Source organism: Thamnophis sirtalis, unplaced genomic scaffold, assembly GCF_051295495.1.
Source record: "Thamnophis sirtalis isolate CommonGarterSnake01/CBP01778 unplaced genomic scaffold, rThaSir2_p1.2 scaffold_15, whole genome shotgun sequence".
Classification (NCBI taxonomy): domain Eukaryota; kingdom Metazoa; phylum Chordata; class Lepidosauria; order Squamata; family Natricidae; genus Thamnophis; species Thamnophis sirtalis.
This window is the reverse complement of record NW_028261395.1, coordinates 3,737,009-3,764,123: the sequence shown is the minus strand read 5'-3', so window position 1 is coordinate 3,764,123 and position 27,115 is coordinate 3,737,009. Positions and strand designations below refer to the sequence as shown.

Sequence of the window (27,115 nt, the reverse complement as noted above, 5' to 3'; positions counted from 1 at the left end):
GCTACCGGTGGCAGTAGGTGGTCTCACAGGTACCCTGGGCCTAAGCCATGGAGCGCTTTAAAGGTCATAATTAGTACCTTGAATCGCACCCGGAAGACAACCGGAAACCAGTGCAGGCCGCCTAAAAGGGGTGTAACATGGGAGCACCTAGGTGACCCCATGATAACCCGCGCAGCCGCATTCTGGACCAGTTGAAGCTTCTGGGTGCTCTTCAAGGGCAGCCCCATGTAGAGAGCGTTACAGTAGATGCTTAATTATGGAACTGATTGCCAGCAGGTGCCAACAAAAGTCACTCATTCAGAAGGTTTGGAAAGTGAACCTCATCTTGAAAGAGAATTTATCTTAAATCCAACGCAGCAGCGGGATAACAGAAGAAAAGGGCTCTTTGCCTTGAAAACTTGAAAAGTTTCAGGATACATTGACTTAGTAACTCTGCCCCTAGAAGAGTGAGGCAGATGGGCCTTTAATATAATGCAACGTTATTTTAATGCTCTCAGCAGACGGAAGAGAAGCCATGTGAGTGGTTTGTGTAGGAGTCGGGAATTATAGAAATAACTGTTATGGGGAAATAGAGAAGTTTGAAATGGGGTTGCATCCCAACCACATTCCTTGGCTAGATTGGACTTTTGTGGGCCTGTGTTTTAATGCCTTTGTTGAAGTTTTATAGGTGCTGGTCGCTACCTATAAAGCCCTACATGGCATCGGACCTGGGTACCTGAGAGACCGCCTCCTGCCGATCACCTCCCATAGACCGATTCGATCTCACAGGTTAGGTCTCCTCCGGATTCCACCTGCCAGCCAATGTCGGCTGGCGACTCCCCGGGGGAGAGCCTTCTCTGTTGCAGCTCCGGTCCCTCTGGAACGAGCTCCCTGTTGAGATCCGGATCCTTACTACCCTCCCGGCCTTCCGCAAAGCCACCAAGTCCTGGCTGCTCCAGCAGGCTGGCGGGGGGGGGGGGGGCTGAGAAGCATCTACCTCCATAGAAATTGTGAATGTTGGTTTTGTTCTTAATATGTTGTCTTTGTCTCGTTTTCCCCCTTTCCCTTGTCTTTTGTGAGCCGCCCGGAGTCCTCCGGGAGTGGGCGGCATACAAGACAAATAAATAAAATAAATAAATAAATAAGTTGTTTCTTGTTAAGTAACCACAACCTGACTTATTATGGAACATCTGCAATGTGAGAAATTAACTTGCTTCTGCAGCAAGGTGCTTCCAAATCTCCTAGCTCACCTCTGCCTGACTCATCCCCTATTTATTCCTGTCGTCCTTCTTGCCCTCCAAAATTCTGCTGACGCGGATTCTAGAGTGCTAAGGTGTCCTCTTTTTGCATAGACACCCTGGGTCATCATTTTTCAAGGCCAGCAAACATGTCCAAGACTGGCTTCATGTCCCAGAACAGAATTTGCCCACAGCTGTGGAACTGAGACCCTACAGAGCTTTTTCTCCATCCATGGAGAAATTAGAAAACTGACTATCTATAAACCAAAAGTGACCTTTTAAAGCCAACTCCCCTTATCTTCTAAGAATGAAAGCTTGCTTAACCATTTCCTATTTACAGAAATGGGAGTAACTTCACGGTTAGGGAAAATGCCCATTTCAATATAAGCCTTTGATGGCATCTTAATTCTTTTCCATTTAATTATAAGATTTTCTGAAAAGTCGCCGCTGCAATCCAAAATGTACAAAATATACTTTTGCTCAGATGCTGAAACACACCAAGTGAATGAGAGGAAGAGTGGGAAGCAGAGGAGAGAAGAAAGATAGGAAGAGAGGGACAGGAGAGAGGGTGAGGGGGGGAAGATGAGGTGTATAAGGAGGAGTGGTAAGGGGAGAGAGGAGAAGGAGAAAGGAAGGGGAAGTAGAGTAGAAAATGATGGAAGGAAGACAGGATGTAGAAGAGTGGGAAGAAGAGGAGAGAAGAAAGATAGGAAGAGAGGGATAGGAGAGAGGTTGAAGAGGGAAGATGAGGTCTATAAGGAGGAGTGGTAAGGGGAGAGAGGAGAAGGAGAAAGGAAGGGGAAGTAGAGTAGAAAATGATGGAGGGAAGACAGGATGTAGAAGAGTGGGAAGCAGAGGAGAGAAGAAAGATAGGAAGAGAGGGATAGGAGAGAGGGTGAGGGGGGAAGATGAGGAGGATAAGGAGGAGTGGAATGAAGAGAGAGGAGAAGGAGAAAGGAAGGGGAAGTAGAGTAGAAAATGAGGGAGGGAAGACAGGATGTAGAAGAGTCAGAAGAAGAGGAGAGAAGAAAGATAGGAAGAGAGGGATAGGAGAGAGGGTGAAGGGGGAAGATGAGGAGGATAAGGAGGAGTGGAATGAAGAGAGAGGAGAAGGAGAAAGGAAGGGGAAGTAGAGTAGAAAAGGATGGAGGGAAGACATGATATAGAAGAGTGGGAAGCAGAGGAGAGAAGAAAGATAGGAAGAGAGGGATAGGAGAGAGGGTAAGGGGGAAGATGAGGTGTATAAGGAGGAGTGGTAAGGGGAGAGAGGAGAAGGAGAAAGGAAGGGTAAGTAGGGTAGAAAATGATGAAGACATGATGTAGAAGAGTGGGAAGCAGAGGAGAGAAGAAAGATAGGAAGAGAGGGATGGGAGAGAGGGTAAGGGGGGAAGATGAGGAGGATAAGGAGGAGTGGAATGAAGAGAGAGGAGAAGGAGAAAGGAAGGGGAAGTAGAGTAGAAAATGATGGAGGGAAGACAGGATGTAGAAGAGTCAGAAGTAGAGGAGAGAAGAAGACACCAATGAGAGGAAGAGTGGGAAGCAGAAGGGAGAAGAAAGGTGGGAAGAGGGGGATAGGAGAGAGGGTAAGGGGGGAAGATAGAAATGCAATCAATCAAATCAAATCAATCAAATCAAGATGAGGAGGATGAGCATAAGGAGGAGTGGAATGCAGAGAGAGGAGAAGGAGAAAGGAAGGGGAAGTAGAGTAGGAAAGGAAGATGGAGGGAAGATAGGAAGTAAGAGAGAGGTAGAAGAAAAAGATGTATGAGTAGAAGAGCTAATAATGGGTGTTAATCTTTTTGGGGCGTTGAGGACAAGAGGAACTGATGTAATCATGATTTAATACTATACGATACTGGCTATGTATAGTATACATGTGATTGTCTGTTATGAAAACGGAAATAAAAATATGTTTATAAAAAAAAATCATTAGCATTCTTCCTAGATCCACTAGTATAGTCTCTTTCAAGCTGAGCTTAACCCCTAATAGCAATAGCAGTTAGACTTATATACCGCTTCATAGGGCTTTCAGCCCTCTCTAAGCGGTTTACAGAGTCAGCATATCTCCCTCACAGTCTGGGTCCTCATTTCACCCACCTCGGAAGGATGGAAGGCTGAGTCAACCTATCTATCTATCTATCTATCTATCTATCTATCATCTATTTATCATCTATCTATCATCTATCTATCTATCTATCTATCTATCTATCTATCACCTATCTATTGATCAATCTATCGATCTATCAATCTATGATCTATGTATCTCTACCTACCTACCTACATCTCTCTCTCTCTCTTTTTCTACCTATCATCTATCTAGCAATAGCAATAGTTAGACTTATATACCGCTTCATGGGGCTTTCAGCCCTCTCTAAGCGGTTTACAGAGTCAGCATATCGTCCCCAACAATCTGGGTCCTCATTTCACCCACCTCGGAAGGATGGAAGGCTGAGTCAACCCTGAGCCGGTGAGATTTGAACCGCCAAACTGCAGATAGCAGTCAGCTGAAGTAGCCTGCAGTACTGCACTCTAACCACTGCGCCACCTCGGCTCAGTGATTTCATGAACCCATCCGTAGAGTTTTCTCAGCAACCGTACCAAAGTATTACTTGCCTTCTCTCAGAATGATTATTTCAGCTTCCCAAGTATTCATGCTATCTACTTGGGGTTCTTCTGGCAGCCTCTCCCATCTAATTTCTAATCAAGTCGGGCTCTGCTTCGCTTCCACCCGTGAAGCCTTTTGCTTTGAGCAATCCTTCTTAGATAATAAGGTTTCTGCTCCGTGGGGAATAATATTCTATACTTCCATGCATGATCACTGTGAGGGATTCTGAATTGCTGCATTCTGTCTGTAAAGGTCAGGCTATAAATTGTGCTAACTTGGTGAGCCTTATGCAACATTTCCGAGGGAGGTATCCAACCTTGGCAACTTTTTTTTTTAACTCCCTTCAACTCCCTGAATTCCCCAGCCAGCAAGGAGAATGAAGTCCACGGTTCCACCACAAATGCGCGAACGACAAAAGCGCGCCTGACTAAACCGCGGTGACAAAACCGCGGTGACAAAACCGTGCCGACGAATGAGCGCTGAAGCGCGCCGACAACAGCGCGCCGACAGAAGCGCGCTGTAACCCTAACCCTAAACCAAACCCTAAACCTAACCCTAACCCTAAACCTAACCCTAAACCTAACCCTAAACCTAACCCTAAACCTAAAGCTAAACCTAAACCAAACCCTAAACCTAACCCTAACCCTAAACCTAACCCTAAACCTAGCCCTAAACCTAACCCTAAACCAAACCCTAAACCTAACCCTAAACCTAACCCTAAACCTAGCCCTAAACCTAACCCTAAACCTAACCCTAACCCTAACCCTAAACCTAAACCTAACCCTAAACCTAACCCTAAACCTAACCCTAAACCTAACCCTAAACCTAACCCTAAACCTAACCCTAAACCAAACCCTAAACCTAACCCTAAACCTAACCCTAAACCTAGCCCTAAACCTAACCCTAAACCTAACCCTAAACCTAACCCTAAACCAAACCCTAAACCTAACCCTAAACCTAACCCTAAACCTAGCCCTAAACCTAACCCTAAACCTAACCCTAAACCTAACCCTAAACCTAACCCTAAACCTAACCCTAAACCTAACCCTAAACCTAACCCTAAACCAAACCCTAAACCTAACCCTAAACCTAACCCTAAACCTAGCCCTAAACCTAGCCCTAAACCTAACCCTAAACCTAACCCTAAACCTAACCCTAAACCTAGCCCTAAACCTAACTCTAAACCTAGCCCTAAACCTAGCCCTAAACCTAGCCCTAAACCTAACCCTAAACCTAACCCTAAACCTAGCCCTAAACCTAGCCCTAAACCTAACCCTAAACCTAACCCTAAACCTAACCCTAAACCTAACCCTAAGCCTAGCCCTAAACCTAACCCTAAGCCTAGCCCTAAACCTAGCCCTAAACCTAACCCTAAACCTAACCCTAAACCTAACCCTAAACCTTACCTTAACTTAAATCGCGCTTCTGTTGGCGCGCTTTTCTCGGCCCGCTGTTGTTGGCGCGCTTTTGACATCGCGGTTTTAGCGCCGCGGTTTTGTCGGCACGCTTTCGTCGTTCGCGCATTTGTCGGGTCACGGAAGTCCACAAGCCTTAAAGTTGACAAAGCTGGACATCGCTGGTTTATAACCTGCAACCTTCACGAACTATTGGAAGTCAAAAGTGGCCGTATGTCTCCCGTTTCCAGGATGCCCCATTAGATATGGCTCCGCCAACTAGCTGTGTGTTCAGTTTCAACGTCAAAGATAACTTTGCAAAGAGAGATGAATGTAGGGAATTCCTCCGCGAGAGTAGAAAAACTGAAAGAAGCTGAATGAAGAAGTCTTACCTCTAAAGGAATAGCAATAGCAATAGCAGTTAGACTTATATACCGCTTCATAGGGCTTTCAGCCCTCTCTAAGCGGTTTTACAGAGTCAGCATATCGCCCCCAACAACAATCCGGGTCCTCATTTCACCCACCTCGGAAGGATGGAAGGCTGAGTCAACCTTGAGCCGGTGAGATTTGAACCACCGAACTGCAGAACTGCAGTCAGCTGAAGTAGCCTGCAGTGCTGCATTTAACCACTGCGCCACCTCGGCTCTAAATACAAAAGGAACTTAAGTTTTTCCATCCTTAACAATGACAAATTAGCTGAAACTACTCCAGTTGAGAAGTTAAATATTGGAAAAAAGAAATGTGCAGACTCACGGCCATGGCTGACTTCTTTTTTTTTCAACGGTACCCTGGGAAAACCTTTGGGGCAGACACATGAAAGCATTTGTTCCTTTTTTTTTTTAAGGCATTATGAATCTTTTCAAAGCCCAGAACTCTCCTTTTTTTTTAATCTTTATTGTTTTCCTCATTGTCAAAACTTAAGACTGAAATTTAAAGAACCTCTTAAAAGAATTTGACTGAATTTGATTTCGATTTGGTCAGGAAACTATAAAGCATCCTTTGTTGAAAATAATAAAACATTTCTCCCCATCCCTATCCCAATCCTGCTGCGAGTTTTCCCTAGCCTGATACAATGGATACAGCTACCCTAATTCTCAGCCAACAATGATTTTCTCCGGTCCTGGAAAATAACAGGTTAAGGAAGACTGGTATAGCAATAGCAATAGCAGTTAGACTTATATACCGCTTCATAGGGCTTTCAGCCCTCTCTAAGCGGTTTACAGAGTCAGCATATTGCCCCCAACAATCAGATAGATAGATAGATAGATAGATAGATAGATAGATAGATAGATAGATAGATAGATAGATAGATAGATAGATAGATAGATAGATAGAGCAATAGCAATAGCAGTTAGACTTATATACCGCTTCATAGGGCTTTCAGCCCTCTCTAAGCGGTTTACAGAGTCAGCATATTGCCCCCAACAATCAGATAGATAGATAGATAGATAGATAGATAGATAGATAGATAGATAGATAGGTAGGTAGGTAGGTAGGTAGGTAGGTAGGTAGGTAGGTAGGTAGGTAGGTAGGTAGGTAGGTAGGTAGATAGATAGATAGATAGATAGATAGATAGATAGATAGATAGATAGATAGATAGATAGATAGATAGATAGATAGATAGATAGATAGATAGATAGATAGATAGATAGATAGAGCAATAGCAATAGCAGTTAGACTTATATACCGCTTCATAGGGCTTTCAGCCCTCTCTAAGCGGTTTACAGAGTCAGCATATTGCCCCCAACAATCAGATAGATAGATAGATAGATAGATAGATAGATAGATAGATAGATAGATAGATAGATAGATAGATCGAGCAATAGCAATAGCAGTTAGACTTATATACCGCTTCATAGGGCTTTCAGCCCTCTCTAAGCGGTTTACAGAGTCAGCATATCGCCCCCACAGTCTGGGTCCTCGAATCCTCGTATCTCAAATCACACGTTACAAATTGTAAATTACATTTAATAATATGTAATATGTTGTAATAATATGTAGTACACATGACATCCTATTTTACTACTATAATTAAAACACTAACTTTCCCTGCTCTCATTACAACGAAGTGCAGTGAGAAAACACAGCCATGGTCTCAGGAAGACCACAACCTAAAGGTTTAAATTATAATTTATAAGAACCCAAATATTGATTTACGTACATACACATACACACACACACACACACACACTTGAGCAGGGGCTGGACTAGAAGACCTCCAAGGTCCCTTCCACCTCTGTTATTTTGCTATGAAGGTAATCGTATTTAAGAGTGGTAACAGACTGCCCTTGAAGGAGATAGAAATATTTACATTACCCAAAAGGAGGGAAAAACCAGTTCTGTAATATTGCTAAGATAGATGTGTGGAATATCAGGAGCTGAATTCAACACTGAAAAGTATCTTTATGACTGGAGGAGGAGGAAATACTGGGCTTTTTAACATCGTGTCATCTGAAAATGAGCTTTATCAGAATCCTTCATATGTGGTTATTATCAAAACTCTCCGGATTTCTGCAAGAATTACAAGCCTATTTCACAATGTTGTGGGATGGTGAAACAATTCCTGTTCATGATCGTAAAAAAGCAAAAGGCATATTTCAATTCACATAATTCTCAGAACTACCGCATAACACCCTTCTCCCGATTGACATGAATCTCCAAGATATATTTTTTTTAAAAAAAAGATACTTCTGAACAAGCATGGATGCCAAAAACACTCAAAAGGTTTTAATGTTATTTTAATGGGGGTTTTATTTTTTGGCGCGGCATACACATAAGGAAGCATCAAAAGAAGAAGAAAGTTGTAATCTACGGTTCCACCACAAATCCGCGGTAGACTAAAGCGCGCTCGACGAAAGCGCGTACGTGACGTCATCACAGCGCGACGAAAACGGCACGCTGTGAGCGGTAAACTTAAAATTAACACGTAAATCTAAACCTAACCTCCCCAAACCTAACCCTAAACCTAACCCTAAGCCTAACCCTTAACCTAACCCTAAACCTAACCCTAAACCTAACCCTTAACCTAACCCTAAACCTAACCCTAATGCTTAACGTAACCCTAAACCTAACCCTAACCCTTAACCTAACCCTAAACCTAAACCTAAACCTAAACCTAACCCTTACCTTTATGTGAATCGGCTTGCATTAATTTTATTTTAATTTTAATTTAATTTATTTTTAATTTTATTTGTCGCGCTGCTGATGACGTCACGTACGTGCTTTGATCGGGCGCGCTTTAGTGGACCGCGGTTTCGACGGGTCACGCTAATCTACTGGATAATAAGGCAGAATAAAACCTGTTGATCACTTGGAGGTGTCCATTTCTGTGCAGAACCAAGCTAATGGATCAATCTACTCAAGAAGAGGCATTGTGTTTACAATATTGCATATCTCTGGGCAGATATCCTAGCCACCTCCTGCACCTCAAAAATAATAAGACCTCCCCGAAAATAAGGCCAAGTGCTTATTTCAGGGGTCAACACAAAATAAGTCTGTCTTATTTTCCGGAAAATACGGTAAGAAGTTGAACTAGCAGAGCTATTCTCGGCATCCTCTTCTCTTCACATCAAATATCCATTCTTTTGCCCGACTTTTTACAGTTTACTGTAGCTGTTCTATTCTTTTTAAGGCTATAGCAACTCAAAAGAGACCCCTGCTGGATTGCTTACAAAATCGATTTCTCAACTCAAGTCAAACCATTTCACACTTCCAGGGCAAACTTTTCACACCTTTGGCAGATAAAACTCTCCAACCTCATCAATAGTTCATGTTTCCCAAGATAGAGCAGATAAAGAAATAAAATTGATATTCCAGTGGTAAAAACAAAAACAAAAACCCACACTCAAAATCCAGAAGTTTTGAGGGACGGACAAGACCCCTATTTGATGGCAGGAAAAACTTTTATTAAATATACCTCTAGTTTTCTGGGAATGGCAATACCAGAAGGGTTCCTTTAGGGTGGAACCTCTAGAAAGGTTATTATTATTATTTATTTGTCTGTCTGTCTAATCTATCTATCTATCTATCTATCTATCTATCTATCTATCTATCTATCTATCTATCTATCTATCATCTATCTATCTATCTATCTATCATCTATCTATCTATCTATCTATCTATCTATCTATCTATCTATCATCTATCTATCTATCATCTATCTACCTATCTATCTATCTACCTATCTATCTATCTATCTATCTATCTATCTATCTATCTATCTATCTATCTATCTATCTATCTATCTATCTATCATCTATCTATCTATCATCTATCTATCATCTATCTATCTATCTATCTATCTATCTATCTATCTATCTATCTATCTATCTATCTATCTATCTATCTATCTATCTATCTATCTATCTATCTATCTATCTATCTATTAGATTTATAGGCCGCCCAATCCCGGAGGTTAGAAGCTCATCAGATAGATTAGCCTTCCACAGTGTTTCTATCAACTCAGACATTTTCTGAACAAACTTGTTCTGCCTGACAGGTGTTCAAAACCAGGGGTATCATGGTGAGTTCAGAACAATTATTCTCTTTTCACTGGCTCCTTAGGATAAACCCCTAAAGACTTCACACAGCCTGAAAGAGGTTCCCAACCTATTTTACAGCTGGTTTTGATTAAAGGGGGGTGGGGGGCTGGCTGTAATTTATCCTTAATACAATTCTAGATAATTTCTCTATATGTAAAATGACTCTTGGGATTAATTAACACACCATAATTATAGAAAGTTGCAAATTGGGATGATTAATAGGCAATCCCAGCGAAGGAATCCTAAATGGGTAATCCTTTGCATTGAATTCAGCCTAACCAAGAGTTGGGACCCAACTTCTTCGAGCTTCGCGTGATCTTTTCCATCTTTCCCCACGGAGAAACCCAAACCTTCAAGCAGCTTATACTAGATAGAACAGTGTTTCTCAACCTTGTCAACTTGAAGATGTCTGGACTTCAACTCCCAGAATTCCCCAGCCAGCATTTGGAAGATGTCTGGACTTCAACTCCCAGAATTCCCCAGCCAGCATTTGGAAGATGTCTGGACTTCAACTCCCAGAATTCCCCAGCCAGCATTTTGAAGATGTCTGGACTTCAACTCCCAGAATTCCCCAGCCAGCATTTGGAAGATGTCTGGACTTCAACTCCCAGAATTCCCCAGCCAGCATTTGGAAGGTGTCTGGACTTCAACTCCCAGAATTCCTCAGCCAGCATTTCCCTTCTTTCCCCACGGAGAAACAAACCTTCAAGCAGATAATACTAGATAGAACAGGGTTTCTCAACCTTGGCAACTTGAAGTTGTCTGGACTTCAACTCCCAGAATTCCCCAGCCAGCATTGGCAACTTGAAGATGCCTGGACTTCAACTCCCAGAATTCCCCAGCCAGCATTGGCAACTTGAAGATGCCTGGACTTCAACTCCCAGAATTCCCCAGCCAGCATTGGCAACTTGAAGATGTCTGGACTTCAACTCCCAGAATTCCCCAGCCAACCTTGTCAACTTGAAGATGTCTGGACTTCAACTCCCAGAATTCCCCAGCCAGCATTGGCAACTTGAAGATGCCTGGACTTCAACTCCCAGAATTCCCCAGCCAGCATTGGCAACTTGAAGATGCCTGGACTTCAACTCCCAGAATTCCCCAGCCAGCATTGGCAACTTGAAGATGTCTGGAGTTCAACTCCCAGAATTCCCCAGCCAACCTTGTCAACTTGAAGATGTCTGGACTTCAACTCCCAGAATTCCCCAGCCAGCATTGGCAACTTGAAGATGCCTGGACTTCAACTCCCAGAATTCCCCAGCCAGCATTGGCAACTTGAAGATGCCTGGACTTCAACTCCCAGAATTCCCCAGCCAGCATTGGCAACTTGAAGATGTCTGGAGTTCAACTCCCAGAATTCCCCAGCCAGCATTGGCAACTTGAAGATGTCTGGACTTCAACTCCCAGAATTCCCCAGCCAGCATTCGCTGGCTGGGGGATTCTGGGAGTTGAAGTCCAGACATCTTCAAGTTGCCAAGGTTGAGAAACACTCTACTAGAACAAGGGAAAGAGCGCCGTCCGGGAACCCGGAGCTGTTTCGGGCTCAACCTAGACAGCCGGCTAAGACGGCGCTGCCTTCCCTCAAGCCAGGCTTCCACGTGGCCCCGGGGCTTTTTTAGCCAGCCGTCGGGGCTGGTTTGCCTGCTCACCTGTCGATGCTGATCACGCAGAGGGTCATGATGGAGGCGGTGCAGCACATCACGTCCATGGCGATGAAGATGTTGCAGAAGGCCCGGCCGAAGATCCACTCGCCGCCGATGAGGTCGGTGACGCTGACGAAGGGCATGACGGCCACGGCCACCGACAGGTCGGCCAAAGCCAGCGAGACGATGAGATAGTTGGACGGCTGGCGGAGCTTCTTGACGAAGCAGACCGAGATGACCACCAGGCAGTTGCCCGCGATGGTCAGCAGGGTGATGAGAGTCAAGGCGGCCCCGATCACCACTTTCTCCACGTTGCCGTAGCTCAGGATCTGCTCGCCGCAGTGCGTGGCGTTGCCCGGGCTGGGACCGGGGCTGCTCCCACCGACGCCCCCTCCGACGACGCCGCTGGGATGGGCGGTGACCCCTTGCAGGAGTTTCCTCCGATCCCTAAACGGGGCGGATTCAAGGACCCCGAAATCATCCTAGCCCCGCCGGTGCCACCCCCCAACGGCCGCTCCGGTGCCCAGGAGTCCGACGTGCCGCTAGCCAAGACGGGGCAGCTGATGGCACCGTGGCAAACCAGCCCCATGTTGAGGAGGGCTACCCACGGTGCCCACTGCCGCCAGCCCGCATGCCCGCTGCTCCACGCGACGGCGGCGGTGGGTCCCAGCGCTCCGGTTGCTGCTTACGCCCCCCGGCCGCCGAAGCTGCTCCTCTCTCGGCTCGCTTCACCTGGAGCCGGAGAGGGAGGCCAAGCGCCGCTTCCCCGCCGCTGGCATCGTCTGCGGGGCTCCCTCCGGCGGGCGGCGGCGGCGGCGCGGGCGCAGAGCCAGGAGATCCGCCTCCGCAGGGGGCAGTGCCAGCTCGACGCCGACCCAGCTTCTTCTAAGCCGGCACCTCGCTCTTCGACGGCAATGGCCGGGCTCCCAAGTCGGGCTAGAAAGCGGGAACTTGGCGGAGCGCTTCCGTCGGTGGGGGAAGAAACCCTCCCGGGGGTTGGAGGCTACTCCAAGCCGTCTCTCCCTAGCACGGAGCCCGAATCGTCGGGGAAGCTTCTGTGTCCTTTTGAGCGCACCGAGCGAGCGTTTCCAAAAGTCCGTCGACTGGGTGGCTTGCAAAAGAGACCCCGGAGAGGCTCCCTTCCTTCGCTCTTCTCCGCTAGCCGGCTGGGGTTTCTGCAGCCTCCGATGGGGCGGGTTTTCCTGGGCTTGCCACCGGCTTGGCTTTCCCTTCGTCGAACCGGTTGCGGGCATTGAAGCGCGCCCCGCGCAAGCTGGGCTTTCAGTGGCGTCAGAGGCAGCGAAGAAGCGGGGCGGTCTCGCAGGTTGAACGCGGCGATTTGTGTCTTTTTTTCCCCCCTCTCGCTTCGCTTCTCTTCCCACCCAGCCGCAGGTGGGGAAAACGACCCCCGTGGTCTCGTTTAACGTCAGGCAGGGCGGGGTTTGCCCGTCTTTGGCCGCTTTCTCCCAGCCACCATCCTGTTCCCCCCTCCGATGTGGTTCACTGGGAGACGATGTCTTTAAATAGCGACGTCTCTGCAGGGGATTTCCAGTCCTTCCCCCTCCGGCTCTTCCCTTCTTCCTGGAGCTGCCACCGCAGTGCAGAGATGCTGGCTTCTTTCTTTCTGTTTCTTTTAAAGAAAGTTTACAACGAAAGAAGAAGGGATTGACACACCTGTCTGGGAAAAAGAGCAGTCTGCTTGAATTTTTTTTTTTTTTTAAAGGTTGATCGTTTTTAGGAAATCAACAGACGGGCGTTAAAATAATAATTAAAAGACTCTTGCATTGATGCTTAGCAATAGCAGTTAGACTTATATACCGCTTCATAGGGCTTTCAGCCCTCTCTAAGCGGTTTACAGAGTCAGCATATCGCCCCCACAGTCTGGGTCCTCATTTCACCCACCTTGGAAGGATGGAAGGCTGAGTCAACCTATCTATCTATCTATCTATCTATCTATCTATCTATCTATCTATCTATCTATCTATCTATCTATCTATCTATCTATCATCTATTTATCATCTATCTATCATCTATCTATCTATCTATCTATCTATCTATCACCTATCTATTGATCAATCTATCGATCTATCAGTCTATGATCTATGTATCTCTACCTACCTACCTACATCTCTCTCTCTCTCTTTTTCTACCTATCATCTATCTAGCAATAGCAATAGTTAGACTTATATACCGCTTCATAGGGCTTTCAGCCCTCTCTAAGCGGTTTACAGAGTCAGCATATATCGCCCCCACAGTCTGGGTCCTCATTTTACCCACCTCGGAAGGATGGAAGGCTGAGTCAACCTATCTATCTATCTATCTATCTATCTATCTATCTATCTATCTATCTATCTATCATCTATCTATCTATCTATCTATCTATCATCTATCATCTATTTATCATCTATCTATCATCTATCTATCTATCTATCTATCACCTATCTATTGATCAATCTATCGATCTATCAATCTATGATCTATGTATCTCTACCTACCTACCTACATCTCTCTCTCTCTTTTTCTACCTATCATCTATCTAGCAATAGCAATAGTTAGACTTATATACCGCTTCATAGGGCTTTCAGCCCTCTCTAAGCGGTTGACAGAGTCAGCATATTGCCCCCAACAACAATCCGGGTCCTCATTTTACCCACCTCGGAAGGATGGAAGGCTGAGTCAACCCTGAGCCGGTGAGATTTGAACCGCCGAACTGCAGAACTGCAGTCAGCTGAAGTAGCCTTCAGTGCTGCACTCTAACCACTGCGCCACCTCGCCCCTGCTTCAGGAGATAGCTAGACCCACATTTTTTTTAAAAACAGGATAGTGCGAAAAAAATTCACCTTCGACTTCATTCGTGAAAAATGCACAGTCCAGATGGAATTATATTGCAAATTTCCTTCTTTACCTGGTTCGTTTTCAGCCACCTCCCCTTCCTATGCTCCACTAACCAGATATAATTGGGGTGATGGGAGGGATTGCCATGGGAGAGGGAGAGTATTAAAAATTAAAAAAAAATAGGAAAAATGAAGCTATGCAATTTTAGCTACACAATTTGGGATGAACATCCTTGGAGTGGGGTGGAAGTGGGAATGGATTTCCAGAGAAAAAAATACTGCAGACTACAGGAACTAGGATCGCTACTCAAGTGATCCTGAGGACACAGATAAACCTCCAAGGTTTAGTTTAGTTTAGTTTAGTTTAATTTTATTTATAGGCCGCCCAATCCCGGAGGACTCGCTTACAGCAAGAGAAAGAAAAATAATAAAAGAAAATAAGAATAAAAAATAGACAAGTTAAAAAACAACACAGATACATTCGTTTTGGTTGGGGCTGGACCTCAACAATGAGGTCAACAGCCCCAGGCCTGCCGGAATAGCCAGGTTTTAACAGCTTTCCTGAAGGCCATGAGAGTGGGTGAGGTCCGGATTTCTGGGGGTAGCTCGTTCCAAAGGGTTGGAGCAGCCACAGAGAAGGCTCTCCTCCGGGGAGCTGCCAGCCGACACTGTCTGGCTGATAGCATCTGAAGGAGGCCCACCCTGTGGGATCTCACCGGCCGTTGGGAGGAGTGTGGCAGTAGGCGGTTTCGCAGGTATGGCTTTAAAGGGCTTTAATGACCCTCTAAAACAGTGTTTCTCAACCTTGGCAACTTGAAGATGTCCGGTCTTCAACTCCCAGAATTCCTCAGCCAGCATTCGCTGGCTGGGGAATTCTGGGAATTGAAGTCCAGACATCTTCAAGTTGCCAAGGTTGAGAAACACTGCTCTAAAAGGATGCAAATGACCAGCTGTCTGCAAGGAATATAAATCCTTCCATTCCTCACCATCCGATCAGAGCTGAAGAAGCTTCTTGGATGAGAAATGAAACATCTTCAAAAGAAAAAAACAAGTTCAGTTGCCTCCTGAAAAAACACCTTTGGGAGAACCTTGACCTGGATGACTGAGAATCTCTACAGACTTTTAGGAAGAATGAAATATCCTGGTTGACAGGCCCACTCTATTCATGGTAGGTATCTGTCAAAATGGATGTATGCCTAGAGATCGGGCATGGAAAGGATGAAGCCACAGCACCCCAAAGCTGCCAAAGGGAGCTTGGTCAGTGACAATATAATATCTTAGAGGCAAGATGGCTGCGCACATGGATGCTGCAGCTGGGCCCTCCTTTTTTTCAGTGTTTAGTGTTGATTGGATTTCTTTCCCCATGATTGAACCCTGTGGGTCAAGGGGCACCTATAGTCGGCAAGCCTTTATTTAGCCTTTGGTGAAAAACTGACCACAACAACATCACTCTTCAACATCTCTAGAAGGAGAACACCACTATTCGGTAGAACCGGTTCGTCAAATCTACCGGACCGGTTAGAAGAGGTTCCACCAGTGGACCCGGAAAGCAGGCCACACCTACAGAAGAGGTTCCCACAATTTTTTGAAACCCACCACTGGTCCTTGGATAGGATTATTCTACACTATCATGCTCCTATTTTATAAAGCTCAGTGCCTCTGTGAAAGGTAAGGATGACGACTGCGTTTGTGGGGCAATCAGAACATTGCGTGTGTTGAAGTTGTTTTAACGCAAACCAAAGATGCCTTTTAAAAACCAAGTTTACATCCTATTCTTATCCATGCCAGTGCTGTATGTGAGATGTAATTTAAGGTGGTTCTGACAAGTGTCGTCGGCATCTTCATATCCGGTCACATGGGTGGCAAGCCACTCCCATCCGGTCACATGGGCGGCAAGCCACTCCCACAAAGGAGGCCACACCCACAGAGTAGGTTCGAACAATTTTTGAAACCCACCACTGCTGCAGACTCATTTTGCTTGGCCATTGATCAGGTCTTCGCCTGCGTTAATTGAATGTAGTGACAAACTCAATATAATCAGGAAAGCGAAGGGATGGAGCATTAAGTCAAATGCCCAAATAAAAAGAGGAATATATACATTCTGGCTAAAGTGTTTTTTTCCTCATTTTGGCTCCTTTCTGGCGCTTTACGAATGCATGACTAATTCTGGAAGTTACTGTTCCAGTCTGTGTTTCCTAATTTAGTATAAATCTTCTCCCATTAAACATCAAAGTATCCACTTCCCAAAGCTGGTCAAGTTAATATTCGAAATCCAGAATTTTATATAACAAGTAGCAGCAATGATCTCACTTCTTTGGACTGGTGCTTTGATTCGGATCCTGATTCCAGGAATCAAAATGGAACAATAATACAATAAATAACTAATCTGTTTTTGGCCATCCTCCACTTGACTCCTTGTAACGTAAGGCTGAGCCAATTTTCTAAAAGTCATGCTTTTCTGTTTCTATAGAACTATATAGGTTGCACAGATGAGTAAGGAAGGAAGATGGAGGCAGGCATCCTTTGCTACAAAAGAGCATTCATTAGTCACTAACTCCAAACTCAGAAAATCTTAAGCTGGAGGCTTTCTGTATGTTTTCTAGCCAGACCAAAAACTTCGTCTCTCTCTTTGAAAATGCTTACGCTACACCTTTATTCCCCCACCAAAGCTGGCATTCAGAGACCATGAGCCGAGGTGGCGCAGTGGTTAGGGTGCAGTACTGCAGGCTACTTCAGCTGACTGTTATCTGCAGTTCAGCGGTTCTAATCTCACCGGCGCAAGGTTGACTCAGCCTTCCATCCTTCCGAGGTGGGTGAAATGAGGACCCAGACTGTGGGGGGCAAGTTGCTGACTCTGTAAACCGCTTAGAGAGGGCTGAAAGCCCTAGGAAGCGGTATATAAGTCTAACTGCTATTGCTATTGCTATTCTTAGCTACCGATAGTCCTTTTTGCACAAAGGAAAACTTAATAACCTTCCATAAACCAGACAGTTATGGATGCCGAGTTGAAATATATCAGCCTGTGGCTTGTTGGTATTGGATATATTTTAAGAACCCACCCGCTGTGATTTGCAAGGCATAATTAATGCTTTGACACACTTTTCAAGATGAGTCCAATGCACAGTTTTCTATCCTGTGGGCATCGTTACCATTATCACCACTATCAAATAAATAGCTGAAATCTTACGGGAGTTTGGTATTCATGAGATTTGGGTCATTGAAAAAAATAATCTAGGAGTTCTTTGGATCTACCTAAGGATTTACTCAGTGTTTTTGGGGTACTGTCATATCCACAGATTACAACATTGCTGATCCCTGGTTTAGTATGTTGTATGAACCCAACAATTATGCCTCATTAAATTAACATGATTAAGCACGTGACCTGAAGCACGCCGACAAAATCGTGTCGCTAAAACTGTGACGTCATCAGCGCGGCGACAACAGCGCGGCAACAGACGGGCGCTTTACAACAGCGCGTCGACAGAAAGCCGATTTAAGTTAAGGTAAGGGTTAGGGTTAGGATTAGGATTAGGGTTAGGTTTAGGGTTAGGTTTAAGTTTAGGGTTAGGGTTAGGGTTAGGTTTAGGGTTAGCGTTACTTTTAGGGTTAGGGTTAGCGTTATGTTTAGGGTTAGGGTTAGGTTTAGTTTTACAGCGCGCTTCTGTCGCCGCGCTGTTGTTGGCGCGATTCAGCGCTCATTCGTCGGAGTGCTTTAGAACTCACGGTTTTGTCACCACGGTTTAGTCGGATGCTGTTTTGTCATTCGCCCTTTTGTTAGTGACCCGATTAACCATACATAGTTACCATACTACGTGTCCCAGGCATAAAGGAGACAGAGCCTCATGGGCCACCTAACCCAACTTCCTGATTGATGCAAGATATCCAGAACTTGAGAGCCTCCCTAGGTAGTGATTTGCTGGCATTGTCTTGAAGATGTCATGTAAAAGTTAAAGATTAAATGCCCACAATTTTTTTTTAAAAAAATCCCCTTCATTACCTTCTTAATAACAATTAATTCCCTTTCCCGCCATGTTTCCAAAATTTGTAACCCTTCCATGGCAAGCTTCAAGCTTTGCACAGCTTTAAAAACAAAAATTTGTTTCCAAAATTTGTAACCCTTCCATAGCAAGCTTCAAGCTTTGCACAGCTTTAAAAACAAAAAATTGTTAATTAATATTACAAGCTTATTAAATGCTTCTCAAATGATGGGCTCTTAGCATATAAACTCAACTAACTGCACTTTACAATGCTGGAGAAGAGAATATCCTTCACAGTCAGGGGGAAAATGTCCATTTTTTCACCTAATCTATTTCTCGTTGCCAAATGTAGCTCCCAGGAGTGAAAATATTTACCATCTCCTGTTCTTTCCCACATTCTTTCTACAAAGCATAATCACTATAGACAGACTGGAATTAAGTGCTGGGAGCAAGCTTGGATTTACTATATCTTTCTTTATCTTCACCCAGGCAGTTATCATAAAGCAGCAGAAATTATGTCGAGAAGCAACTGAAAGTGGGAGAGAAAATGGAAAGAGACGTGTCCTCTATCTGGATGATGTCTCTTTGGAAATGAAAGGGATAATGAATAATTAAGTTCAAGAGCCAAGGTGGCGCAGTGGTTAAATGCAGCACTGCAGGCTACTGCTAGATCAGCAGTTCAGCGGTTCAAATCTCACCAGGCTCAGGGTTGACTCAGCCTTCCATCCTTCCGAGGTGGGTAAAATGAGGACCCAGATTGTTGGGGGCAATATGCTGACTCTGTAAACCGCTTAGAGAGGGCTGAAAGCCCTATGAAGCGGTATATAAGTCTACTGCTATATATTAAGTCCAAGACTAAAACAATACCCAAATCTTTGAATTTTTCAATTCTACCAATCTAAGGTTAAATTTATTTAACTTCAAAGTATCTTCAGATGAACCCTTGGCAGATTAGAATTGAGATGGTAGGATACAGGGTTCCACCACAAATCCGCGGTAGACTAAAGCGCGCTCGACGAAAGCGCGTACGTGACGTCATCACAGCGCGACGAAAACGGCACGCTGTGAGCGGTAAATTTAAAATTAACGCGAAAACCTTACCCTAACCCCCCCAAACTTAACCCTAAACCTAAGCCTAAGCCTAACCCTTAACCTAACCCTAAACCTAACCCTAAACCTAACCCTTAACCTAACGCTAAACCTAACGCTAACCCTTAACCTAACCCTAAACCTAACCCTAACGCTTAACGTAACCCTAAACCTAACCCTAACCCTAACCCTAACCCTTAACCTAACCCTAAACCTAAACCTAAACCTAACCCTTACCTTTATGTGAATCGGCTTGCTTTAATTTTATTTTAATTTAATTTATTTTTAATTTTATTTGTCGCGCTGCTGATGACGTCACGTACGCGCTTTGATCGGGCGTGCTTTAGTGGACCGCGGTTTTGATGGGTCACGGGATACAGAGGTGGTATTCAGCAGGTTTTGAGCAGTTCTGGAGAACCGGTAACAGAAATTTTGAGTCGTTCAGAGAAATGGTAAATACCACTTGTGACTGGCCCTGCCCACATCTATTCTCTGCTAATACAGCCGAGTTGGCGCAGTGGTTAGAGTGCAGCACTGCAGGCTACTTCAGCCCCATGGGCCAGATCTAAGCACTCCATGGGTCAGTCCAGCCCTCGGGGCTTTGAGTTTGACACCCCTATTTTAGAGGGTATAAAACTGGTATTTCAGTCTATGGTTTTCAGTAAAACTATGAACAAATCTAACTTTTTCCTCCCTTTATGTTGCTTTTGGCCTTAAGTACAAAACCAACTTCCATCTATTAATCTGAACTAATTTTTTTTCCTCAATTCCCAGTTCGACGTTATTTGTTCTAGGTTTTTTTTTTTTTTAAAAAAAAATTCAGCAGAACACAGTTTTGCTTTGATAGTTTTGTAAATTCCACACAAAGCAGAAAACTTGGCCAGACTACAAAACGGACTGGCGGGGGAATACTGAGAATGAGATACAATGGTTCCCCCATTTCCAATTACAAAGTTGATTATAGAGACTACTGCCACGCAGAAAAACTATCCTGCCGGTGTGTGTGTGTGTGTTTTTCCCCTTTCAGTTCTCATTCAACTTAACGAATAATAATTTGTTTTCAAAATTAGCATCAAAGGAGAGGGGGAAAAGTTTGATGAAATTCTCAAGGATGGGGTGTGGAGTTCCTGCAATAACATGGTTATAAGGTGGCCAGTGGATGAATGAATGTTGCATCTTTCATGGTTTAATGAGGAGCCGAGGTGGCGCAGTGGTTAAATGCAGCACTGCAGGCTACTTCAGCTGACTGTTATCTGCAGTTCGGCTGTTCAAATCTCACCAGCTCAGGGTTGACTCAGCCTTCCGTCCTTCTGAGGTGGGTAAAATGAGGGCCCGGATTGTTGTTGGGGGCGATATGCTGACTCTGTAAACCGCTTAGAGAGGGCTGAAAGCCCTATGAAGCGGTATATAAGTCTAACTGCTATTGCTATTGCTATTAATCATCTCTTCCTCAATCCGTAGCTTCCTTGACTTCCATTAAATCTCAAGAGAAACTTAATGGGAAAGAAACCCTTTCTCTGGATTCTTTTATATAGTGAAATATAAGCAGCCAGGCAATATGTTTCAAAATGATGGAAAGATGTTGTAGCAGAAGATATAATGTTCAACCACAGGTCCTCCTCCCTATTCCAACTATCAAGTTGAAGTTACTTGAAGTTACCCACAAAACTCTACCAAGAGAAGTTCAGAATCAATTCTCAAGCACTATGAAAGTGAGTTTTTTGTTTAGTTTTCCTTTCTTTCTTTTTACAGAATCGGGAAGATCTCTAAATGACCTGATCTCCCCAAAACAAAGAATAGATTTCTTCAGAGCCAGATTTAACATTCTTCCTTCAGCACTCCTCCAGGGCAGGTATAAGAGAACACCTATAGCACAACGGGTTTGTATATGTGGTAAAGGAGAAGTGGAAGATAATTCACATGTACTATTACACTGCGAGCAATACAGAGCTTGTAGGTCTGCACATATTCTCCCCTTATTCGAGAGATTGCCAGGGAGGGCAGACAATTTTTATCTAGGCTTTTCTCCCCCAGGACACTAACCCGGTTCCCACGTCTGCAGTGGCAAAGTTCTGTGCTGCTGCAATGTCCATAAGAAAAAAATTGGCTACAGAAGTATAGTTGTCATCTTGTTCCAATTATCTGGACATTCCTTTAACAATCTTTGGACCACAATGTTATTATCCACTTTTAATGTCAATACTTTCTAATTATATTTTAATGTTAGTATTTTTTTAATATAGTGTAAAGACAAATGTATATTGCTGGTCTTTGACCGTAATAAAGATCTTACTTACTTTACAGAAGAAAACCTCTGAAAAAATTACAAGACAGATTTTATTTATGTGCATTTCTCCTGGTTGATTATCCCCATGCTGGAATTCACACTATGGGGACTTTAAATGATTCAGGTTTATACTTCATATACCCCACCACCACCACATTATTACTACCCAATAAACAGATCAGTAATATCACAGTCTAATAGATAATTTGCAATTTCTAAAAGTCTAAAATAAACTTTTGATTTGCCTACCAATGTTCCTTTTCTGCTGTAGTCGTGGTAATCAGAATATATATTCTGTGAAGCACTCCAGTGCATGAGGGACAGCAATGAAGCTCAAAACGGCTAATTCAGTATATTTAACATGTGTTAAATCAGCAATTGTCCAGATGGCCCTTACCAGTGGCCAAATAATTGAGAATATGAGGCATTGCAGTTCAGCAACATCTGAAGGAAGGTCTATAGATTCTATATGCAATAGGTTACCCATCCCTAATGTAAGCATTCTACAGCAATAGCAATAGCAGTTAGACTTATATACCACTTCCTAGGGCTTTCAGCCCTCTCTAAGCGGTTTACAGAGTCAGCATATCGCCCCCACAGTCTGGGTCCTCATTTCGCCCACCTGGGAAGGATGGAAGGCTGAGTCAACCCTGAGCCGGTGAGATTAGAACCGCTGAACTGCAGATAACAGTCAGCTGAAGTGGCCTGCAGTACTGCACCCTAACCACTGCGCCACCTCAGCTCTTTAACACCCTTGGTCTATAGCAGTGGCTCTCAACCTGTAGTCTGCGGACGCCTGGGGGGGGGGGTGCTGTAAAATCATTACGGGGTCCCCAAAGGCTTGAAGAAATGTTAATGATTTAAATCTTGAGTTAAGTCTTGGTGGTCTGTGGCAGAGGTGGGTTCCTACCGGTTCGGACCACTGGCGCAGTGGTTAAATGCAGCACTGCAGGCTACTTCAGCTGACTGCAGTTCTGCAGTTCGGCTGTTCAAATCTCACCGGCTCACGGTTGACTCAGCCTTCCATCCTTCCGAGGTGGGTAAAATGAGGACCCGGATTGTTGTTGGGGGGCGATATGCTGACTCTGTAAACCGCTTAGAGAGGGCTGAAAGCCCTATGAAGCGGTATATAAGTCTTAACTGCTATTGCTATTGCTATCCAGACATCCGGAGTCCTTCACGATTGGGCGGCATATAAATTTTATAAATAAATAAATTTTATAAATAAATCCAGCTTTATCATTTTATATTTTTTTCTCTGTGTTCATTAAGGGTGACCTATTAGTTCCCATTTTTCCTTTTTCCTTTTTAACAGTGTTCTCCCCACACACACACACACTCACACACAACATTTCATTTTTTTAAGGATAAACAGTCTCTGATTTTTATAGTACCTTTTGAAATTATGTAAGAGCAGGAAGCACTCCAAACAATCAAAACCTCACAGGTCTGTACTTATTGGTGAGCACAATGGTGACTAAATGTTTACCGCTGTTGTTGTTGGAATCAATTCTGAAGTTATGTCACCTTTAATACGATATTGATTCTCAACACAGAGAATTGTAGTAAAGCAGTTACAATGGCCTCCTTCTCTGAATTTGGTGCAAATAAATCTTGATGTTGGCCTTGTAACCGAAGGAGGAGGATAAAACCCATTTATCCGGTTTTGTCAAAATAAATTGTAACAACTTGACAAATAGATGAGAAATAAAGCTTTTGCTGATATAAACACATTGTGACACAATATATGTGACGTCAAACTCTCCTTCTGGATCCCTCCCTCCCTTTTTTTTGCGGAAAAGTGGTGCTAATCGTGGATAGAAGTGTTTGTAGGCAAGGAAATCAACCGTACCATAGCCAATATCCATGGTGAGACAGACACTTGCCATATTTTTGCCACCAGATGCTGAAAATTTTGTTCCTCAAAAGAAATTAACTGAACTTCTTCTCCATTGAAGCATTCCAGTTTAGCACACACAGGAACCAAAAAAACCCCACCACCCTTTAATATTTTGCCAGGGGAAACTTAATTTTTTTCATGATTGGCTGTTAAGAAAGAATAGCCACTTAAACCGTTTCAGCGCACAATTCAACAAAGAAAAAGGCACAATAGCCAAAGGTTTCTGTGGACATATGCATAATAAAAAGGCAAGCTAAATTATTAACACAGGCTCAGCAAGGAGCGGAAAGAGAATGAAGCCTCAGGGTTACATTAAAATCTACAGGCATTCAAGCTTTACATAACAGCTTATTCCAGATAGAAAAAGTCAGCTTGATGAAGATCAGCAAAGCGAGATTCTGATGAGACAGGACAGAAAAGAGTTGCAAAGACACCAGTTCTGTTTAGTCACACACTTACTCAGGCAAGATGGCTTATTTTAAGGCCAGGTTGATGGCAGCCATCCACAGGCTGCCATCCTCTGTATGTCAGTCACACGAATCCCATTTTGGGGAACTGAAAATTCTCAGAAGTCATGAACTCCAGTCCTTGGACTTTCCAACATGTGGCAGTTAGCAATAGCAATAGCAGTTAGACTTATATACCACTTCATAGGGCTTTCAGCCCTCTCTAAGCGGTTTACAGAGTCAGCAAATCGCCCCCAACAATCCGGGTCCTGTTGATGCAGAAGAAGATTGTCCTGGAGGTTGGTAAGTCCCATGTTTAGATTCTTCCCGCTACTCTCCTCCAGCAGAGCCCCATCCTTCCATCCTCAGAGATATTTGCGGTTGCAAAATCTGACAAGAGCTCCTTTAGCAGGTCATTCAAAAATAACAGCAATGGCAGTTAGACTTATATACCGCTTCATAGGGCTTTCAGCCCTCTCTAAGTGGTTTACAGAGTCAGCATATCACCCCCCACAGTCTGGGTCCTCATTTCACCCACCTCGGAAGGATGGAAGGCTGAGTCAACCCTGAGCCGGTGAGATTTGAACCGCCGAACTGCAGATAACAGTCAGCTGAAGTGGCCTCCAGTACTGCACCCTAACCACTGCGCCACCTCGGCTCATATGAAGTTGACGATAACGTGGATCATAGATTGGCTTTAGGATGTCAATTTAGGCTGAAAATTCAAATGGGCTGGTAAAAAAAATAAGGTGCTGGCTTAACCCTTTTGACAATTTTCAAATTATGTCTTTGCAGGGATAAAGGGGAACCGAGCTCTCATTTGCTTGAATGTACAGTAAGTTGTCCAGGTGCTCCACTTCAAATCTCCAGAGAATGGCTGGAGATCAAGAAGAATACGCTAGAAGCAGTGCTGGATACTTGACTTTGTTATCTATTTCTGCATCTTCACACATCTATCTGGACCAGTGGTGGGTTTCAAAAATTGTTGGAACCTACTCTGTGGGTGTGGCCTCTTTTGTGGGAGTGGCTTGCCACCCATGTGACCGAATGGGAGTGGCTTGCCGCCCATGTGACCGGATATGAAATTATGAATTAGTACTTAGGTCGGTCCAAGTAGCTATTCAGAAACTCTGGCATTGAAGCATGCAAGTCTTAAAGCTGTCAAGTTACAAGATCCTTGCACCCCCTAACCCTTTAGAGAAAAAAACAAACCCCAGGGGTGTTCAAACTTGACAGCTTTAAGACTTGTGGACTTCAACTCCCAGAATTCCTCCTCCAGTCACGTTGTCTCAGAAACTCTGGCATTTGAAGCACGCAAGTCTTAAAGCTGTCAAGTTACAAGATCCTTGCACCCCTAACCCTTTAGCAGTGGTGGGTTTCAAAAAATTTTGGAACCTCTTCTGTAGGTGTGGCCTGCTTTCCGGGTCCACTGGTGGAACCTCTTCTAACTGGTTCGGTAGATTTGACGAACCGGTTCTACCGAATAGGTGCGAACTGGTAGGAACCCACCTCTGATCTGGACATTTAGTTGAAGTCCCAGGTGGCTTCAAGATCTTGGAGTACTTTATTGTTACAGGTATGTAAATAGATATATTGGCACAGTTATCCATCAGTGGTGGGATTCAATTTTTTTTTACTACCGGTTCTGTTGGCTTGGCGTGGGTTGGTGAGGGTGGGTTGATGGGCGTGGCAGGGGAAGGATACTGTAAAATCTTCATTCCCTCCCCACTCCGGGGGAAGGTTACTGCAAAATCCCCATTTCCTCCCGATCAGCTGGGACTCAGGAGGCAGAGAATATATGTCAGAATTGGTATTTACTGGTTCTCCGAACTACTCAAAATTTCCGCACCCTAACCACTGCGCCACCTCGGCTCTTAGACCTCGGGTAACAGCTCACGTGCCCGGAGAGATGGCTTAATTCTTGATAGTCTTTATGTGACTCAGATTATAATCTCTTTGTATGAGTCTTATCTCTCTTCTTCTATTGATTGTCCTATCTCAATAAAAGGGGCTCTCAGACCCCCCAATCTGGGTCGTCGCTCCATCCCGAGAAAGATTGTGTCTTGTCTTTTCTTAACATTGGCCTCATGGACAAACCACGGCTTACAACATCCGGCATGCATACCATAGGTTTACCATCACAGGTAAACCTATTCCGTATCCTAGAAATAATATGTTAAATATTAAACTAATTCTGTATTAATTTTATATGGATTGTTTTGAATTAAGTTTCAAAACCAAAGCCTCAATGCCTGGCTCTTAATCCAGACTTTAGGATATTTGAAGCCCCTTCTGGGCAGTGTGCAAGTTGCTTCTTATTTTTGTTATCTTTTCTTCCTTGGAGTGGTTTTTTTCCCCCTTGTTTTTTCCTGTAACCATCCAGAGTCACTGGGAATCAGGCAGCGTACAAATGCGTGGCACGACAAAACCGCGGTCCACTAAAGCGCGCCCGATTAAAGCGCGTACCTGACTTCATCAGCAGCGCGACAAATACAACCGCGGAGAAAAAGGGGCGCTTTAAAAAGCGCTTTTAAAGCAAGCCGATTCACATAAAGGTAAGGGTTAGGGTTAGGGTTAGGGTTAGGGTTAGGGTTAGGGTTAGGGTTAGGGTTAGGGTTAGGGTTAGGGTTAGGGTTAGGGTTAGGGTTAGGGTTAGGGTTAGGGTTAGGGTTAGGGTTAGGGTTAGGGTTAGGGTTAGGGTTAGGGTTAGGTTAAGGGTTAGAATTAGGTTAAGGGTTAGGGTTAGGGTTAGGGTTAGGGTTAGGGTTAGGTTAAGGGTTAGGGTTAGGTTTAGGGTTACGTTAAGCGTTAGGGTTAGGTTTAGGGTTAGGTTAAGGGTTAGCGTTAGGTTTAGCGTTAGGTTAAGGGTTAGGTATAGGGTTAGGTTTAGGGTTAGGTTTGGGGAGGTTAGGTTTAGATTTACGCGTTAATTTTAAGTTTACCGCTCACAGCGTGCTGTTTTCGTCACGCTGTGATGACGTCACGTACGCGCTTTCGTCGAGGGCGCTTTAGTCTACCGCGGTTTTGTGGTGGAACCTACAAATGTAATGAATGAATAAATAAATAAAGGCTCCTCATCATTGTGTGCATTTTTAAACCGTCGTTCTATCGTTGTTGTATTATAATTACTTGGTTTATTATATATCTTGCCCAAAGTATAATTCTAAGGCATAAATAAATACGAA

The 27,115-nt window shown here is 44.2% G+C and overlaps 1 protein-coding gene across 1 annotated transcript in view; it reads right to left on the bottom strand.

The window, feature by feature from the left end:
* HTR7 (5-hydroxytryptamine receptor 7) overlaps positions 1 to 12,938 on the bottom strand; it is a 73,634-nt gene extending 60,696 nt beyond the window's left edge. Inside the window, 2 exon segments of the mRNA XM_087702617.1 lie at positions 11,404 to 11,833; positions 11,836 to 12,938. Coding sequence (XP_087558743.1) covers positions 11,404 to 11,833; positions 11,836 to 11,986 — 581 coding nt within the window. The 5' untranslated portion in view covers positions 11,987 to 12,938.
* Positions 12,939 to 27,115: the final 14,177 nt, after the last annotated feature.